The 18,964-nt window shown below is 42.4% G+C and overlaps 2 protein-coding genes across 8 annotated transcripts in view; one reads left to right on the top strand and one right to left on the bottom strand.

Moving 5' to 3' along the window:
- The window catches only part of UBLCP1 (ubiquitin like domain containing CTD phosphatase 1), a 261,529-nt gene that overhangs the window by 48,733 nt on the left and 193,832 nt on the right, over positions 1-18,964 (top strand). For 5 of the 7 annotated variants that reach the window (XM_074390300.1, XM_074390299.1, XM_074390296.1 and 2 more), the window contains 8 exons: positions 2,875-3,032; positions 3,476-3,714; positions 7,423-7,569; positions 8,779-8,870; positions 11,422-11,590; positions 13,111-13,234; positions 15,248-15,367; positions 17,604-17,725. The gene's annotated coding sequence lies outside the window, so the exon portion shown is untranslated. The remainder of the gene's footprint in view (positions 1-2,874; positions 3,033-3,475; positions 3,715-7,422; positions 7,570-8,778; positions 8,871-11,421; positions 11,591-13,110; positions 13,235-15,247; positions 15,368-17,603; positions 17,726-18,964) is intronic. The other 2 variants (XM_074390298.1, XM_003934758.4) reach the window with 2 other exon arrangements.
- On the bottom strand, positions 8,688-18,869 carry IL12B (interleukin 12B). Its single transcript, XM_003934757.2, has 6 exons — positions 18,728-18,869; positions 15,150-15,425; positions 14,509-14,626; positions 12,402-12,616; positions 10,826-10,983; positions 8,688-8,819 (listed from the first exon to the last, which is right to left on the bottom strand). The coding sequence occupies exons 1-6, from the start codon at positions 18,813-18,815 to the stop codon at positions 8,688-8,690; spliced, it is 987 nt and encodes a 328-aa protein (XP_003934806.1). The 5' UTR covers positions 18,816-18,869.

The following is an 18,964-nucleotide window of genomic DNA, read 5'->3' as shown; positions in this document are numbered from 1 at the left end:
ATGGCTGGTGAAGAAGATAGTTGAAATGAGTCTGGATTCTTGATGACATTGGCAAATTGCTGAATTAACCTATCCTGCTATATTGTACCTTTAGACTTCTTGTTTATATTGTCCTTATTGTTCCTCTTGCAGCTCAAAGTATCTGTACCTTTAGACTTCTTGTTTATATTGTCCTTAGGGTTTTGTCTTGCAGCTCAAAGTATCCCAATCGGTAACTTCACAGAGACCTTTTCCTCACCTGTGCTAACACTCACCATGCTGTGTTAATGTCTGGCCTTGTCTTCAGTCCTCTCTAAGCTGTAAGATCTTGAGGGCAGTCAACCTCCCCACCTTGTACATGTATTCTCTCCTGCACCTAGCATAGTGTTTGGCACAGTAAACAGTAATTATTTGCTAAATGAGTGATTAAATGAATGGATGGATGGGTGGATGGATGGATGGATGGATGGATGAAAGTTCCCCTCTCCTTCAATGTCTTCTACTCTAAGCACCTACTTCTCTCCCCATGACCAGAATTGCCACATATGGTTGATCAGGTTGTGTTCCTTCCACAGAGGTACCTGGTTGAGGGGGCAAGCAGATACTGAAATCAAGCTTGTTCTCCTCTCATCAAGCCGTGACCCTGGCATGGGGCTGTGTCTACCTGGAGGAGGGAAAACTTTGCACAAAGTTGCCTTAAGACTCATAGCAGCACAGTGACAGCCCGGATTCTGACTTTTCTAGTCTGATAGGGTGCAAGCCCTTGCTAGTTCTCCATCCTCCCATGAAGTGAAGCACAAGATCATTGTCAGGTTCCAGACACCATGTTCCAAGGAGACGGGCAACTATTTTGAGAAGCTAATTAGTATTTAAGTGGTTGTAGGAGCTCTTACGTTTTAATGTGCTGTCTCTGTCTGGTGACACACTGGTCATTTTAATGGCAATTTTCTGGGAATTACGACTCAATATAACAGAAACTGCCAAAATGGGAGTCAGGAGACCCAGACTCAAGTTTGAGCCCTGGCATTAATCAGGCTCTGGGTGTTTGGGCAAGTCACCAAACTGTCCTTCAGTTTTGTCATCTATAAAATCATGTTCTGCAGAATTTAGCAGTGTTGAGAAGAGACCTTAGGCTTCTCAGTGGTGAATAGGGGACAGGGAAAGAGTGGGTGTGAGCCTCCAGCCAGAGCAGCTCTGCTTTTGCCTACTTTATATATAGGACTACAAAAAATTAATTTTACCTATGCAAAAAATACTAATATATTTTCCTGGTAATAGAACATTGCAGATACAACTAAAGCCCCTTTGGCCACCATACTCCCCAATTCTGTGTATCTTGGAATTGCATTTAAGATTTCCATTTGAACAGAGGGACCCTGGCTCAAACAAGTTGGGGGACCATTGGCCTGGTTAACCCCTAAACACCCCAAACACTCAACAAACAGAAATTTTGGGGAAATGGACAAGCCATGGCTGGAGAATGTTCTGCAAGGTTGAGCAGAAACCTATGCAATAATTTGCTGAAATAGGGCATTTTTCTGGGTGCTGTGATTCCAGGGAGATGTCACTGCTGTGTGCTGGCTGTATGCCCAGGAGAGGGCTGGTGGCTGGGAGGACACAGCTCTCTGAGTCAGGACTAGAAGATTTCTGTACATGTCCAAAGTCAACCTTCATATTCATGGGGAGAGAAGAAGTGGGCTTTAGGATTGCCTCTCCTTGTTGGCCTGCTCTGAGAAAAACAATCACGGGAGGGTTAGGCGGGAGAGTATCTTGAGCCCAGGAGTTTGAGGCTGCAGGTGAGAAGCTTCAGTGAGCTATGATTGTGCCACTGCACTCCAGCCTCCGCGATGGAGCACTGGGTCCTGTGAACCTTGTCTCATTTAACCCCCACAGCACACAGGAGGTGGTGGCACTATTAGCATACTTGTTCTAGAGGTGAGGACACACCACAAAAAGATAAGGAACTGCCTAAGAGCACAGAGCTGGTAAGTGGGAGTCCAGGTGTGAGCCCAGTCTCCTTGCTTCGGATCAAGTGCACACCCGTGTGCTCTGGACTCCTTCCAGGTGTTGTTGCTCTTGCTGTCATTTTAGCTTCATTACACCTATCTGTGTGTCGGAAGCGGGAAGGAGGAAGCTCAATGAACACTGTGGCTTACCTAAAATTTGTCCCTCGACTTTTCCTCTTCACCAAACCCCAGAGCCACTGGCAGAATATTCAGTTCCTTGGTACCCGCCACGCTCGGGTTACTTCCTTTTGCAAGCAGCCTGATCTGTAGAGATGAAGGGATGGCTAGTGCTCCTTATGAAAGGAGATAGGGGAGCTTAGTGAGCAGTTGCAGGGTCCTGAAGCCTGTCACACGCTAGCATCCACCAGGTGGAGAGGCTGCGCATGACCGCAGAGGGCGGGCGCGCTGCCAGGGCGCTCTTGCGCCTACTGCGGAACGCAGGCCTGCGTGAAGGTAAATGCAAATCAGCCCCGCCCAGCGCTCCCCGCGGGAGAGTTTTCAGTATGCGCGCCTGGTTTTCTCCACCTTCAGCCAGAATGCTGATTTTATTTTTGTGTTTTATGAGCTGGAGAGAGGGAATTCATTTCCTTGGTATAATATGGCCCTCTGGAGAGTCTTGTCCAAATACATTTTGCTCTCAAATGCCGTCCTAGAAGAAGGTCTATACTGAAATGAAACAGAGATGATTAAACTCTGATTTATAGATAAGGTGATTTGGTAGGTTTATGCCAAATTATCACATCCAGAGAAGGTGAAAGGGAATGAAAGCGCTCCTCTCGAGAGCTGGAAACCGTTGTAAAAAGAAATATTTATGGCGCACATACCTTTAACCCAGCCAAGTTATATTTTATTGTATTCACCAGTGTTTCCCTTTTCATTTTCTCACCAGACTGTACAAGCCCAGAAAGCAAGAACTGGGTTCATGGCATCTTGATATCCCCATATAGGGACGTTTTGGAGATTTTATTTTTAAGAAAGAGATTTCACGCCGAAGAGGTTTTTAAATCTGTTAACAGACTGGACCAGCTTTCTCCTCCCCATTGGCAGGTTAGTGATCCCTCCATGCCAACCCGGTTTTCAGAGACACCAAGGCCAGGTAACAACCAACCCTTTGTACCCTAAACCTTGCAAAAAGCACAGGGTCCAGAATTATGCTTCTTTCAGGTTCGAAGTGGCACAATAAAACTAATAACAATAAACGTTTAGTTATTGGATCAGTTGCTTTTTACTTTACAATAAGCTTTTACTTATTGGATCAGGTACCTTTTAAAGCAATTTCTGAACATTATTTCATTTAATCCTCACAACCACACTATGAGGTAGGTACTATCATTTCATTTAAAGGATGAGAAAACTGAGGCTCAAAGATGTTAAATAACTTGTTCAAGATCACAGCTAGTCAGTGGAGATAGCTGCCATTCACTGAATGCTTCCTGTGGGCCAGGCACAGTGACAATCACATTGAACTAATTATTTATTTCATTTAATAGTGCCCTTGATCCTTAAGAAGTGACCTCCAGTGCTTAGAATTCCAAGCATTTGGTCCTTTGGGGATGAAAATCATGGGAAGGCAGGGGCTTATTCACCCCTGTATCCAGAAAGTTGAGGATGGTGCCAGGAACAGAGATGGTGCCAGGAACAGAGATGGTGCCAGGCACTCCAAAAATGCTGAATGAAAAGACAGTAGAGGTGCTTTCCTGTGGGATCCTCCACCTCTCCCCACCTTCAGGTGAGTCCTGCTGATGGTCAGGCTGCCCTTGGAACAGGGACTTTGGCCACTGTTTCCTTACCTGTAATAATGGGATGAGACTTCCTCCTGCACAGAGTTGTTAGGGACCCAGTGAGACAACTTCTATGGCTGCATTTGGCCCTTAGTTTTTTCACTTTCTTCTTGAACATGGGAGTGGGGAGACAAACTCTTAAGGGTATGACTCTTGAAGAATTTTTCAGAGGGAGGCCTGCAGGTTGATGTCCTCACATGTCTTACACCTCACAGAGGTCAGCAAAGCAGGGTATCACCAAAGCCCCATCTGGTGTCATTGGAAATCAGGTGCTCCATGTCTTCACCAGGCTCATGCCAGCAGTGAGGGGCAGAACCAGGTTTTCTGACACCAAACCCCAGTTTCTTCCTGCACTGACCTGGGTCCTTTTTCTGATTTGGTCAGCTGCATCTCATAGATGGGGGTCTGATGTTTAGGAGAGTGTCTTTACTTTTTGGTTGAATCATTTTCTACTTTAAAAATAACTATGGGGGTAATATTTAATGGGTACAGAGTCTCAGCTAGGGAAGATTAAATAGTTCTAATGACGGGTGGTGGTGATGATTGCACAACAGTATGAATGTATGTAATGCTTCTGAACTGTATGCCTAAAAATGGTTAAAATGCTACATTTTATGTTATGAATATTTCACCAAAATAAAAAAAAAATAAAGTCTGTCTTTCTCACATGTCAAGAAATCTGGGGTAGGTAGATATGGGGGTTGGTTCAGCTGCTCCCTGATGTCATGAGGGTCTGGAGTCTTTTTTTACTCTTTTTGTTTTGTTTTGTTTTGTTTTTGAGATGGAGTCTCACTCTGTCACTCAGCCTGGAGTGCAATTGTGTGATCTTGGCTCACTGCAACCTCCACCTCCTGGGTTCAAGTGATTCTCCTGCCTCAGCCTCCCGAGTAGCTGAGATTACAGCAGTGTCCCACCAAGCCCAGCTAATTTTTGTATTTTTTTTTTTTTTTTTTTTTTTTTGCCAGAGACGGGGTTTTACCGTGTTAGCCAGGCTGGTCTTAAACTCCTGCCCTCAGGTGATCTGCCCATCTCAGTCCTCCAAAGTGCTGGGATTACAGGCGTGAGACACTGCACCTGGCCTGGAGTCTTTCTAGCTTGAGTTTTTGCATGATGACTTTCATGCTGGGTGCAAGGTGTCCTCCGAAGCATCTCAAGATTTTTTCTGCTTAAGAGAGGAAGAAGGAGGGAAGGGGTGATGCCAACCATGCCTCTGTCTTTCATCAGAAAAGACAAAGCTTGTCAGCAACCCTCCCAGCAGAATTTTCTTACATCTCATTGGCAAGAACTGGGTGTTTTGGCTGTGCTGGGCAGCAAAAGCAGCTGAAAAAGTTTTCGCTTAAATTCCCAACATTTAGCGCTGAAGAGGGCATTGGGGGAGAAAACAGTTGGGAATGAGTATTGATTGGAAAACCAGCAGGCTGTGTCTAACGCCTGCTCAAGGCTACATGGTTATGTAACAGGTCTGGTTGGGCCTAGAGTCTGCTCCTCTGACTCCCAATCTTGAGATCTTTGGCTTAGACATTTAATACATTTTGTAGTCGTTAGATGTACAATAAAAAGGAGAGTCCTGGAGAATATTTTTAAAGAAGAAAAGCTTTGTGTTGCATGCACTGAAATTAATCGAGTGCTAAGAGATCATGTTGGAAAAGCACTGGGCAGGGTGGGAGCCAGAACATCTGAGCTCTGCCCCAGGCTGGCCAGAAATCTGGGGAAATGTCCCCAGTTCCCAGAGCTTATGAAATGTGATTATTATTATTTTGAGACGGAGTCTCGCTTTGTCACCCAGGCTGAAGTACAGTGGCACAATCTCTGCTCATGGCAACTTGCACCTCCTGGGTTCAAGTGATTTTCTTGCCTCAGCCTCCTGAGTAGCTGGGACTACAGGTGCCCTTCACCATGCCAGGCTAATTTTTGTATTTTTAGTAGAAATGGGGTTTTACCATGTTGGTCAGGCTGGTCTTGAACTGCTGACCTCAGGCGATCCGCCTGCCTCGGCCTCCCAAAGTGCTGGGATTACAGGTGTGAGCCACTGTGCCTGGCCCCGAAATGTGATTATTTATTTATTTTTAAAAATCTGGTTAGTATTCTTCATTAAATGTCCATTAAGTACTTTGATAACTCTAGATGAAAGACCCTATAGGGGGACAAACACTTGTTATTAACAACCATGTGCTGTCAAGTGTAGGCTTATAACACAGGACCATATGCTTCAAAGGTTGGAGTAGAATGATGGAAGTGATCCACCATTTCTCCAGGCCAGGAGCAGAGTGGCATAAGGCTCCAGGGGATGCCTGAAATCGGGAAAGCAAACAAACATCCCTATTATAATTACCCTGCCATGGCAAGGAAGCCTGAATGTGCACACTAGGATTTTGGGGATAGCAGGAAATTTGACTGCATCCCCTTGGATCCCATCATTTTCTTGTTCCATGGGAAGCACCAAGGGTGCTGGCACCCCTTCTTCTCTGATGGGTCTTCCTGGATGGTTCTGGGTTACACAGATCCTTCTCTTTCATTCTCACCCCAGGATACCATATATCCTGGACATTTTAGCATTTAATGGTATTGAAGTTAACTTTTCATCCTTGTCTTATAAGCAGTGTCAGGAGTGGGCACTGTTTGGGAGATGCAATGCAAGGCTTTTTGAAACTTCCCAACCCCAAGGGCTAGCAGAGGTCCATATATATTGCAAACCCTCAGTAAATACTAGAGCTGGACCTAAGAGCTGAGATGTCCGTGGCTGTACCAGGTTAGAGTTTCATTTTATGATTCTGGGGAAACTAGTAGTCGATTTCAGGACAGAGGGTGGAAGAAGTGAGAGCATCCACCTGTAAAGAAGGCACAATGCAGTTTGGTGCCCTTACAAAGGATCCTTCTGGTCAGATTATAGGGACATCCCCTGAGCTCAGAAAGACACTGACTTTGGAAATACTATATGGGGAAAGAGCAACTCTGCAAAATTTAGAATGGGATCACTCCAAGAAGGGCAATTCTTAAATGATAGGGGAAAAAATGCACCCGTAGTAGACTTGCAAGCAGAATACACAAATCAGCTGAGAAAGCCCAAATTAAGATTACAAAGAAGAGTTTTTACTAGTTCAGCCTCAGAATGCAAAAATAAATAAATAAATAAACAGAAAACAGACATAATCACTTTACAGAAAGCACATACATTACTTAAAAGAGCAACTTCATGGAGTAATACTTCCTGGTCATAACTGCATATCAGCTTCGCTCATACTAATGAGAAAGGGATTTATGTCCTTAGCCATAACTGCTTGTCCTCTCTCTTGAATCTTAAAATCATTTTGCCTTCCAGACGCTTATGGTGTTTTTGTGTCATCCTCGTGTGTATTGTAGAGAGGTGGAGGTAAGGACTGCCATTGAAGCTAAAGCTGAGTTTTAATTTCAATCTTTTTTTTTTTTTTTTTTAAACTGGGTCTCATTCTGTCACATAGGCTGGAGTGCAGTGACACACTCAGGGCTCATCATAGCCTTGACCTCCTGAGCTCAAGTGATCCTCCTGCCTCATCCTCCTGAATAGCTGGGACCACAAGCATGAGCCACCATGCCTGGATAACTTTTAATTTTTTTGTAGATACGGGGGTCTTGCTATGTTTCCCAGCCTGGTCAATCATTTTCTTTTTTTTTTTTAGCCATTTCAAAATTTGGGCATCCAAAGATTCAACTTGCTTAGAAGTGCAAGTGGCCCTAAATTGCTTTATCACCACCACCTCCAGGAAGTCTTCACAGACATGAGAACTAGCATCCTAGCATCTTCTTCTCCAGGATCTTCTCAACAGGTTTGCATCGTCAGGTTTCTATTTATGTATCTCTTGTGTTCCCATCCATCACTAATATCTGATGGCACTGGTATCAGGACACTGTGTTCTTCCTGATTGTCATAAAACAGATGTACTTGCAGCCTTGCTTGAAAAGTTGTCAATATAAATAAAATTAAATTCACATTTTGCATAATAGGACTGACCCTGATGGATCAGGTCGTGAGACTATGAAACATTCAATACGTCCTGGCACACAAATGTTAAATCACAGTAACAGATTAATAAATACATAAATTACTTAAATATTTAAATAGCACGAAGGTCCATGACAACTTGAGAGCTGGAAAATCTATACATAAATTAGCTGATTGTTTCAATGAGTATTTAGCATCTAGTTATACAAATACAGCAAAGATATCATTGTGACCCTAAAAAAATTTTTTTAAGCAAATCAGATAGAAAATATCTTTTTGGGTCAATTCTATTCTGTCTTTAAACATATTGCTTAATATCTTCCAGTTTTCCTTCAAATTTTCATCCTGGGATTGGAACCTGGAAAAGAATGCCAAAAATCTATATGGGGTGGACATTGCAACAGCAAACTCTTCTTATTTCTCTTAACACATTATCTTGGGCAATTGGGTTTTGGGGATTTCATGCCAGAAGGCCCAGGTCTTCCTTATGTGACCTGGAATTTGGCTGGTACCATGCATGTTTGCCAGAGGCTTTCTTGAGAGTTTTCTTAAAAGAATATCTGATTGTATTAATTCCTTGCTGAAAACCCAGTGGGTTTCAGGGCCCAGGGCCCTCAGAACAAGGTTCTTAGTCATGCAAGCTTGCAAGTCCTCCATGCTCTGCCTCCTGGCTACCTCTCTCTCTTCTTTGCCTTCCTCTTTAGGAAGGCAGAACCCAGGTCTGTTTTCTTTCCTGCAGTATCCCCGTGGCCAGCACAGTGTCCTACATAACACAGGCACCAAATAAATATCTGTTAGTGAATAAATATATGTTTCTGATTCTGGCAACTGGGTGCCGGCCACCCCAATCCCCTTTCCTCTCCAGCACAGACCCCAATCATATCCCTGCACCCAGGTGCACTGAGCGTGGAGGTCTGGGCTGGGCTTTGAGGGCCTGCTTACCTAACTGCAGGGCACAGATGCCCATTCGCTCCAAGATGAGCTATAGTAGCGGTCCTGGGCCTGCACACTAACGCTGGCATTTTTGCGGCAGATGACCGTGGCTGAGGTCTTGTCCACGCAGACTCTATCTTTCTGCAAAAGAGAAGGAAAGCTGTGAAGACCCCTTAGCAACACAGTCACAAGGTAAGCCAAGCCTATTTCTGCAATGCGTAATCTTCCAAAACAAGCCCATCTTGGTCTTAGGGCACTATGCTTGCAATTCACAGGGGAGTGTGCAGAACTTGCACCACCTACTGGCAGACACTCCAAATAGATGTGCAGCTTTTGTACTTTGTAAGCCCTTGAGGGAGAAATCATTTGGCCCAGCTTTCATCTTTCTAGCACAGTTGCCTTACCTGCCTCAAGTACCCATGGCCAGTCACCCAGTCCTGAGCTGATGGTGAGAGAGAGACAGATTTGCTCCAGCTGTCCCTGAGATATTCAGAAATACCATATCCTGAACCTTTCATCAGAAAACTTGCCTTCAGTTCCTGGCACTGCTACTTAATAGCTGTGTAACTTCAGGAAAATGTCTCAGGTTCTCTGTGTCTGTTTCCTCACTTATACGTAGGGATAACAATAATGCCTACTTCACAGAATTGTAGAAGTTGAAGGTAAAAATCATGTCAAACTCTTAGCAAGTCGTTAGCATATAGGAAGCACTCAATATCACCTATTAATCATACAGATCTTAAATAAGGAAAGTGCTTGTCAAGATGTAAAATAAAATTTAGGTAAATATCTATTCCAGAATAGCCTCCCCACCTAATTTTTTTTTCCCAGAGAGTAACTAACTCACTGAACTTCTACCATATGCTAAATGCTATGCTGAGTTAAGGCTTTGCCAGTGATTTTAAAAGTCGGGTCAAAGGAGACAAAGGAATGTGTGCAATAGGGCCTCTAGAACCTTGCAATAGGCAAAATAATTCCTTGATGGCAATTGTTCCCAACCAATCTTTCCTTAGCATTTGAAAAGGGACTTCTTTCTTAGAATATAAACCCCACCAAAATAGACACCCATTTTGGAAGGCAAGGAACTTGGAAAGCCATTGCCTTAGTCTCTATAAGTGTAGACATCCTGTTTAATAAAATAATTTTAATATCTGGAACAGCCAGGAGCTACCCATTTTTTGGGCAATATCTCTTGCATGTTCTATCATTTGTTACATGCACTCAGTTGAAACAATTTTAGGTTTCTTGAGCCCAGGTTTCCTGTATCAGGATGAATTCGGAATGCCAAGATCAATGACCTACCAGACCAGAGGTGGTAGGGTGGTTAGGTGCATGGGCTAACTATCCAGCAGGTGGAGTTTGTATCCTGGTTTTGTCATTTCCTAGCTGGGTGACCTTGGGAAAGTCACTTAACCTCCCTGAGTCTGCAATCACTTGTGAAATGATGATAATACTACTGGCTACCCACCATCCTTTTCTTGGGGCTAGGCTACTGCCCAGTGAGCACATAGTGATGGCAGAGCTGCTGGCACCGACACAAAATTCCTGCATCAGCTGCAGCTGTGCTTTACCTTGGCACAGTTTCTGGAAAAAAGGAAAACCTCTTTTCCACAAAAAAGGGAGTTAAAAAAAAACCAGAATAATACCAGCTGCCTTTGTTGAGTTAATTTTGTAGGTTAAGTGAAATAAACATGGGAAACCCTTGGCATAGTTCCAGACAAAGTGCTAAAAAAAGTAGTTATGCATCACATAATAACATTTCAGTCAAAGAAGGATCACATATATGACCAGTGGCCCTCTATTGTTATAATATTATATTTTTGCTCTATCTTTTCTGTTTAGATATACAAACTATTATGCTGTAATTGTCTACAGCATTCAGTACAAGAGCATGCCATACAGATTTGCAGCCTAGGAGCAATAGTCTATACCATAAAGCCTAGATGTGTAGTAGGCTATATACCATCTAGGTTTGTGTAGGTACATCTTATATGTTTGCACAGTGATGGAACTGCATAACGACACATTTCTCAGAATTTTAAGTGATACATGGATGTAGTTGTTATTATTATCATTCATCTTCTCACTTTATGGCGGGCGTCCATAAACCTGACCAAGGAATATACTGCCCCTGAATCACTTCTTACCTTTTCTCTCTTGCTCTTGCCCTGGACCTGAACGCAGAATGTCAGGGAGAAGTAAGAATGTGGAGTACTCCACGTGTCAGGGTACTCCCAGCTGACCTCCACCTGCCGAGAATTCTTTAATGGCTTCAGCTGCAAGTTCTTGGGTGGGTCAGGTTTGACTGTGGAAGAGGATAAACACCCTTTATTCTCCGAATAAGACTTTGGAGTTCATTGGTTTTGGCTTCTGATCCCACTCGCACCTTTGACCAGCTGTGAGTCCACTGGATAGTTAGTTAACTTCTGTGAGCACCTGGCTGGCAAATGTGAGGCACCTCTGCTGCAGGTGCTCACGCGGGTGCTTCGGGAAGGCCGCTGTTATCAATGGTCACATCTCAGATCCACATGTATTGCAGGATCTGAGAGATGCTCAGAATCCTCATCACTGAAAAGTCAGATGGGACAACCTCTGCTTTAATGGTTATGAGCCATGGATTGAAGGACCACCCTCTCTGTGCTGAATCCCTCACTTTGCACCGAACATGGAACTGAGCTAAGCCTCTCCCTGAGGATGAGATAATAGATTTTCTATTCACTGCCCTTTCTTTTGTCTTTCATAGCTTTTGGTGCTGACATGTCTTGGAGCAGTTATAGTCAATTGTCTCTGTGCTCAATTTGCTTGTTTATTCCGTAAATACTGAGCACCCATTATGTTCCGGCCACTGGACTATGCCTGAAGGATACAGCAGTGAGTTTCACAAAGACTCCTTCCTCAATTAGGTTTTCTAGGTAAGGGGAGGGGGAGACATGCTACGGGGTGTGGTTGGGCTCTGCAGGCCTGGCACTGCTCCATGCAAAGATCACGGTTCCTAGCAGGTGCTTCACAAATATGCTTTCCTCTGTTATTAACACAACTGACATCTTTCCTTTTGGTGTCAGCTAAATGTCACCTCCTCAGAGAGGCCTTCCTTGGCTACCCTATGTGAACTAGACCCCATCCACCAAGTACAAACCCTCCATGAGTTTGAAGCTGGTTTTATTACACTTTATCATGCTGCCTGGTTAATGAATAAATAGCAAAGGAAATGACCTATGGTGAAATCCCTATCTGCCAATTAAAAAAAAATGGATGTCCATTTTGGAGGGGTTTATATTCTGAGAAAGAAGTCCCTTTTCAAATGCTAAGGAAAGATTTGTGGGGAATAATTGCCATTAGTAGGGAAGCCCTGGTTCTAAATATGAATATTATGCTTGATGGGCTCTGGGATTCATCATGGAAACTGTCTGGCAGGTGAATAGTAGTGCAGCGAAGAGCCTGCCTTTTCTAGTGGAGCAGATCTGGATTTGAACTGTTAGCTCTAAGATCTGAGATCTGGATTATTATTACCAAAATACAGTAAACATGTGCATCTTAACTTTTATAAGACCCAATTTCCTCTTCCTTAAAATGCACATAATAGTATCTACATCATATTTTTTTTTTGATGCAGAATAAAAGAGATAATGCTTGTCAACCACCTACCCCAGTGCATGGGGCATTGTGAACATGGGACAAATGGTATCTTTCTTTATGGAGCACATATAATCATCCAACACTCACTGATGTCCCTGATGAAGAAGCTGCTGGTGTAGTTTTCATACTTGAGCTTGTGAACGGCATCCACCATGACCTCAATTGGCAGCCTCTCCTCAGCGGCTGGGCAGGCACTGTCCTCCTGACACTCCACCGAGTACTCATACTCCTTGCTGTCCCCTCTGACCCTCTCTGCAGAGAGCATAGGTGCTCCGCACATCACCCCTCGGGGGTCAGAAAAGCTGAAGTCAAAGACAGAAATTAGCCTGTGTTACACACTGGGGAGAGATTTCCTAGTGGGTTTTGCCACTGAGGCAGGTAAGGCCTCAGCTGTCTGTCTGAGGACACACTTTCTCCAACTGGGCTGATTTCTACCCAGAAGGCAAGAAACCACCCTCCCCAGGAGAAAGAACTTAGCTTCAAGAGCACTTATATGTTTCTGGACTAAATGAATATGGAAGTTTTTTTTTGTTTGTTTTTTGTTTTAAAAAGACCTAGCGTCCCTGATTATTAAACCCCCTTGCTAAAAACTTAAAACTTATTTTTTAAATAATTTTAATTATAAAATCAATACACACTAATTATAAAGGTAAAAATGATAAAGATGCATATAAAGGAAAGAAGTGTATGTCTACTTCATCCTTAACTGTTCTCCCCAGTTAAGGATGGGGAGGTTGTTGTATCTTTCCAGGCCTTCCTTTTTCTTTTTCTTTCTCTCTCACTCTTGTTTTTTTAGGAGACAGGATCTTGCTCTGTCACCCAGGCTGGAATGAAGTGGTGGGATCAGACTTCACTGTACCCTCAAACTCCTAGGCTCAAGTGATCCCCTCCCTCTGCCTCCCAAGTAGCTGGGACTACAGGTGTGTGCCTCTACACCCACCAAATTTTTTTATTTTTAATGTTTGTTGAGATGTGGTCTCACTATGTTGCCTAGGCTGGTCTTGAACTCCTGGTCTGAAGCAATAATTCTGCCTCGGCCTCCCAAAAAGCTGAGATTACAGGTGTGAGCCACTTTGCCTGACCAGAACTTTTTCAATGAATATTCAAGATAATCATATATCCATTTTATATATACAATATGCATTGTATATATTATTATCCATATTATATATCTCCACATTACATATATATATCTACTATATATTTTACCTATAAATATACTATAGATTTTATTTTTATGAACTAAGATCAAATTGTATACATATGATTATGTAACCATCTTTTTCCCCTCTGAACATATTATGGGGAGCTCTCCGTGGCAAAACATATAGGTTGGGTTATACATTTCATTGACTGCACATTAAGCCAGAGTGGCGTGTACCATGTTTTATTTAACCATTCCTCTGCTGATTACCAAAATAATCACAGTGAACATGTGCATCTATGTCTTTACGAACTTGGAGAAACATTTCTTTAGTAAGCATTTTCCTTTTAAGGATGAGAAAGTGAGACCTCAGTGCTTAATTTACTCAGTGAAATAATGGTAAAGCCAGGATGCCTGGGGTTTGCTCCATTATGCCACATTGCTCAGGAACTTAGGTGATGATTAAAGTATGTCACATGGGGGTTAACACATAGGTCTTGTATTTATGGAACTGCTTTCTTAGGGAAAGTCCAAGTGCATGGGACCAACCCGGAACTTCAGATTAGTGGTGTCAGCAGAAATAAAAGGAGTTGAGGTGGCCCTGGGAAAATTTTGGGAGGCCTCATAGAGTGTTGGAGTCTACTTTAGGGATTCTAAGATCGATGTTCTGGAGCTCTTGTTTTTATTTTTGACTCAAGATGCAATTTCAGCAAGTCATTTGTAACTTTGAATTTTCCTTTTATCCCTTTCTCTGGGGCTATGAGCCTTCAGGAAGCATGGCCAGGCAATTTGGATGAGTGGGTTCAAACACAGTGAAACTATTCTCAGCTTCCAGTAACCTCCTGCCCTAACACATATATTTATTCAAATGATTGGCCTAAATCTCCATGTTCTTTCTTCAATGTAGACAAGAAAGGGTGGTTGAAAAAATATGGGTTTAACTTTGCTTTTCCCCTTATCATTAACCGATAGGTCACTGAGAGGTTGCCCTTAATTTCTTAATGAAATAGTTCTAGCAAAATTCCGAGAAACCAAAGCAGTTTCACTCACCCTCTGCTGCTTTTGACACTGAATGTCAAATCAGTACTGATTGTCGTCAGCCACCAGCAGGTGAAACGTCCAGAATAATTCTTGGCCTCGCATCTTAGAAAGGTCTTATTTTTGGGTTCTGGATTTGAACAAAAATTCAATATTTCGAGTTTTTTCAGAAAGCTTTTGATAGTGATGAATCACAGGTTGCCAGATGGTACAGGGTGAAAGTCTTCCATGTGTTCCCTGTTGGGTAGCTCCATAAGGATTGGGAGGGTCCCAGTAGGATGCTGATTCTGCAGAGCACACTACACACCTAACACACCCCGATAGAGGCATTCATTTTTTCAAGGTTATCACCTCAGTGCAGAGTGATGCACTATTGGTTAATTTCCATTAGCCATTAAATAGTATTTAAAGAAAACATCAGGCTAAGCATTCAGACTGACCATGAAACTCTCCTAATACAAGATTTTGATGGTTGATCACCCAAAGGGTCCAGGAAAGCAAAGGAAAATGGAGGTTGTGGTGGTTTCAATAAGAGACTTGGTGTTAACTCATTAACTACAGTTATCATCACTTGCCTTTCCAATATGTTTTTTTTTTCTTTAACTCTTATGAACAAAAGAGAAAATTGATACTATCTGAGGGCATAGAATTACCTTTCTGGTCCTTTAAAATATCAGTGGACCAAACTCCATCTTCCTTTTTGTGAAGCAGCAGAAGCAAATGGTTCAGAGCCTTGCCTCCTTTGTGACAGGTGTACTGGCCAGCATCTCCAAACTCTTTGACTTGGATGATCAGGTTTTTGCCAGAGCCTAAGACCTCACTGCTCTCGTCCAAGGTCCAGGTGATACCATCTTCTTCAGGGGTGTCACAGGTGAGAACCACCATTTCTCCAGGGGCATCCAGGTACCAATCCAATTCTATGACATAAACTGGAATGTACAGAAAGTAGAGAATCAGGCTGTAAGCTCCAGGAACTCTGGGACTGTGTTTTATTAACCCTTTGGGCATTCCCACTGTCTAAACACAACCTTGTTCATAATAAGTGTTTGGCAAATGTTTGCTGAGATGATCTCAGGGCATTAGACCCTGCTTGGGCTCAAGGTCATGGAAAAGAGAAACAAAGCCATCAATTCATTGACTGGAAGGCCACCTTTAATAACCTTTGATTATTTAGCAGATGGAAACATCTTAACAACAAAAACTGCAAACAGCACAAGACTCTTTGCCAAAGGTCTGGGGAAGAGAAACTTTGAGCACAATTTCAGTTTCATAGAGAAAACGGCAGGGTACAATATTTAGCAGAATAACTTAGTGGTTAAAAGTGCAGGGTGTCGAGAATGACTAACCAGGACTGAAATCCAGTCTCCACTGGGGGATTTGGAACAAGGTACTTAATTATAGTGAGCCTCAGCTTCCTCATCTGTAAAATTATAATAATAACAGTATCTGCCATACGTTTGATGGAGGATTAAAAAGTATGTAAGTACTTTTTAAGATGAAAAAAAGTATGTAAAGTACTTAGCACAGTGTCTGCTAATTCTATGTTAATTATTATGATTTATAGACCAAAGAGTCAGTCAACTGTATAGAGAAACTCTCCTAACAATTTTCCATGGATATTTAAGGATTTAGTTCCCTTTGTTTCAAATTACCAATAGAAATGTTCATTCTCTCTGTATTTTCTTTTTTACCTGTCATATACTCTTAGGAAGCAGTCAAATAGATGTTAATCTTCCCATTTTATGAAGGAGGGTACTGAGGCCAAGGGTCTAAACATGGTCACATCAAGTCAGAAGTGCAAGAGCTACAGCTCAGACCTTCTGTCTCTTGGGCTTTGCAAGGGATGCCTAATCCCAGTGTCTAAACTGGCCTTTGAAGAATGGCTTAGTATAGTATTTCAGAGTGTCATAGCAAAGCTTCATTCATTTTTTTATCCATGCATAAATTATTAGTTGAACAGAATTGCTTAATGTAGTAGTTCCCAAAGCATGATCAATGAAACACCATCAGCAGTATCACCTGGGGATTGGTCAGAAATGCAGATTCTCAGCTGCTGAATCAGAAACCTTGTGGTGGGTTTAGTAGTATGGTTTTTAAGCTCTCCAGATGGTTTTGATGCCTGCTCACGTTTATGAGCCACAGTGGTTAAGAACCTGGATTTTGGAGTGGCAGAGGTCTGGATTTAGAATCAGCTCTAGCCCTTACCCCAGTCTTGTGACCTTTGGCAAGACATTCAGCTACTCTAAGCCTCAGTGTCATCGTCTTTAAAATGAAGAAACCTATTAGCCCTTGCTTTAGAAGGTCAGTATGTGGATTACATAAGCTCATTCACATAAGAGCTTAACACAGTGCCCTTACATGCTTTGTAAATGGTGGTTCTTGTTTTTGGCCTCTGGATGTAAAGCATCGTAGAATATAGTTTTCACTTTACATCAGTTGGATTATAAGGACTGAATGGGTAACAAAAATAAGAGGTCAAAAGCGTTTGAGGTCCAATTCTGGGGAAATGATTAGCTGTGCTGACATAAAACCATGTGGCACCTTTGGCTTTTTCTAGTTTTTCTTGTCCCCCTGACACCTGAGCAGCATAGTTACTTTCCTGTCCCAGCTGAGACTCGGAAGCCCTGGAAGATGTTTGCTCAACAGCAGGGAAAACAGCTGTAGGAGGAAGGCCGAAGAGGAGTGTCAGGAACCTGGTGCTTAGGCTCCCTGCATTGTCTGCCCTCCTAAGTCACACCTTGGAGCATTTCTCACATTGATTTTCTGGAATTTCTGTGGCTTACCAAATCAGAAATCACTAAGGGGTTAAATATGCCAGGGCCAAGGTTCCTGAGCTCACCAAAAATCCCAGGGTTGGAAGGGACCTGGCATATTTCCCTGGCTCACACCTTTGCTTTTACTTAAGAGAGTGTTGAAACCTCTCAAACCCTCATGGAGAAGGGGTGGCTGGATTATTCTCTTCCCAAAATTCTTGAGAAGAGAGGAGTGGTCCCAAATTTCTTTCAGGTACCCATTTCAAGATTGTACTCTCCAGAATATCAAGACTATTTCTGATCATCAGCTGAAATATTTTCATCCTTAATTTATGCCCATTTCCTCTTATTCAGCTCTACAAAGATCCAGGAAAAAAATTCCTTCATGTCCCTGTAAAAACTTTTTCACAAACTTAAGTGCACCAGCTTTGAAATGAGACAGAATTGGGATCAAGTCCCTGTTCCACCCTTACCAGGTATGTGACATTGGGCAAGTTACTTAATCTCTCTAGCCTCAGTTTCTAACATCTGTAAAACGGGATAAAGATGGTCTCTACTTCATATGGTTCTTGTGAGAATTAAGTGAGATACTGCACTTAATAAACATTATTATTATTATACAACTAAAGACAGTATTTGCAAACATTATGATGTTGGCTTCAGTGAGAAACATCTGAGGGTCTTTCAGGTGCAGCCAACAATCAGAATGCACATTTACTGAGTGTGAGATACTAGAAGGATAGACAGAACCCCTTATTTTACCGTTAACTATTCTATAAGTCTAATAATTTTTATTGATCATTGGGGTGATAAATAGTATCTCTGGAATCATGAGAGATATTATTTTAAACAACAAAAATAGTAATGCTAGCTGATATTTACTTTCACTTTACTATCTGTTGAGTTGTATTCTGCATTCGTTAACTCATTAAATAACCCATGTGGTAGGTGTCTACTTTGTAATAGCCAGTTTACAGTTGAGGAAATTCAGGATCAGAGGTGGCCTAGCTCAAAGTCACATAACCAGTAATTGACAGACCTAGGATTTGAACCCAAGTCGATGTGAGTCTGAATCCTGTGCTTTCTCCAAAGTGACTGGTCAGAGGTAAGTCATCACAGTGCCAACTGAGGGAGCAGTATCATGTGGTAGAATGAGAAATGAACACAGTTGTTCTACTTTGCAGATCCTCCACTTTTGAATTTTAATTGTGTGAAACAGCTGGTTTTTAGTAATACTGGAAAATTTCATATCTCTTTTCCCATCATGGTGTACCAATGGCATCCAAGGTGAAAACCAAGCAATATAGATACTATTAAAGTAGAAGGAGATATGGCATTGCGTTTTCCCAGAGTGATGGCTTTCTCTAGGAGGACCCAGTGCATGGTTGCCCATTTCAGTTTGATTTCCCACCAGTGGCTTCCCAAGAGTCCTAGCTTAGAAGTGGGGCCTCCATAGAGAAGAATGAAAGGCTGGTTACCATCTTTCTTCAGTTCCCATATGGCCACGAGGGGAGATGCTAGCAAAACCAGGGAAAACCAAGAGATGACCAACCGCTGGTGGCACATCTGTAAGAAGGGAGAGAAGCAGGGGGAAGAGACGGGGAAAGAGAAGGAAGTAGAAGGAAAAAGAGAAGAAAAAATTTTAATAATTCTTGTTAGCTTTGTGAACCATATACACATATTAGCTATTTTTTTTTTAAATAAAATCTTGATTC

The sequence above is a fragment of the Saimiri boliviensis genome, chromosome 20 (genome assembly GCF_048565385.1).
Source record: "Saimiri boliviensis isolate mSaiBol1 chromosome 20, mSaiBol1.pri, whole genome shotgun sequence".
Lineage (NCBI taxonomy): Eukaryota > Metazoa > Chordata > Mammalia > Primates > Cebidae > Saimiri > Saimiri boliviensis.
Note: the sequence above shows the minus strand (reverse complement) of the source record. Positions and strands in the feature narration are given on the sequence as shown.

Bases quoted from the DNA above. Each gene is read 5' to 3' on its own strand.
- IL12B (XM_003934757.2), bottom strand. From the start codon at position 18,815: ATGTGCCACCAGCGGTTGGTCATCTCTTGGTTTTCCCTGGTTTTGCTA. The intron at 15,426-18,727 runs GTAACCAGCCTT...TGTACATTCCAG, and splicing joins ATGGGAACTGAAGAAAGATG to TTTATGTCATAGAATTGGAT. The intron at 12,617-14,508 runs GTGAGTGAAACT...CTTTGACTTCAG, and splicing joins AGTGTCAAAAGCAGCAGAGG to CTTTTCTGACCCCCGAGGGG.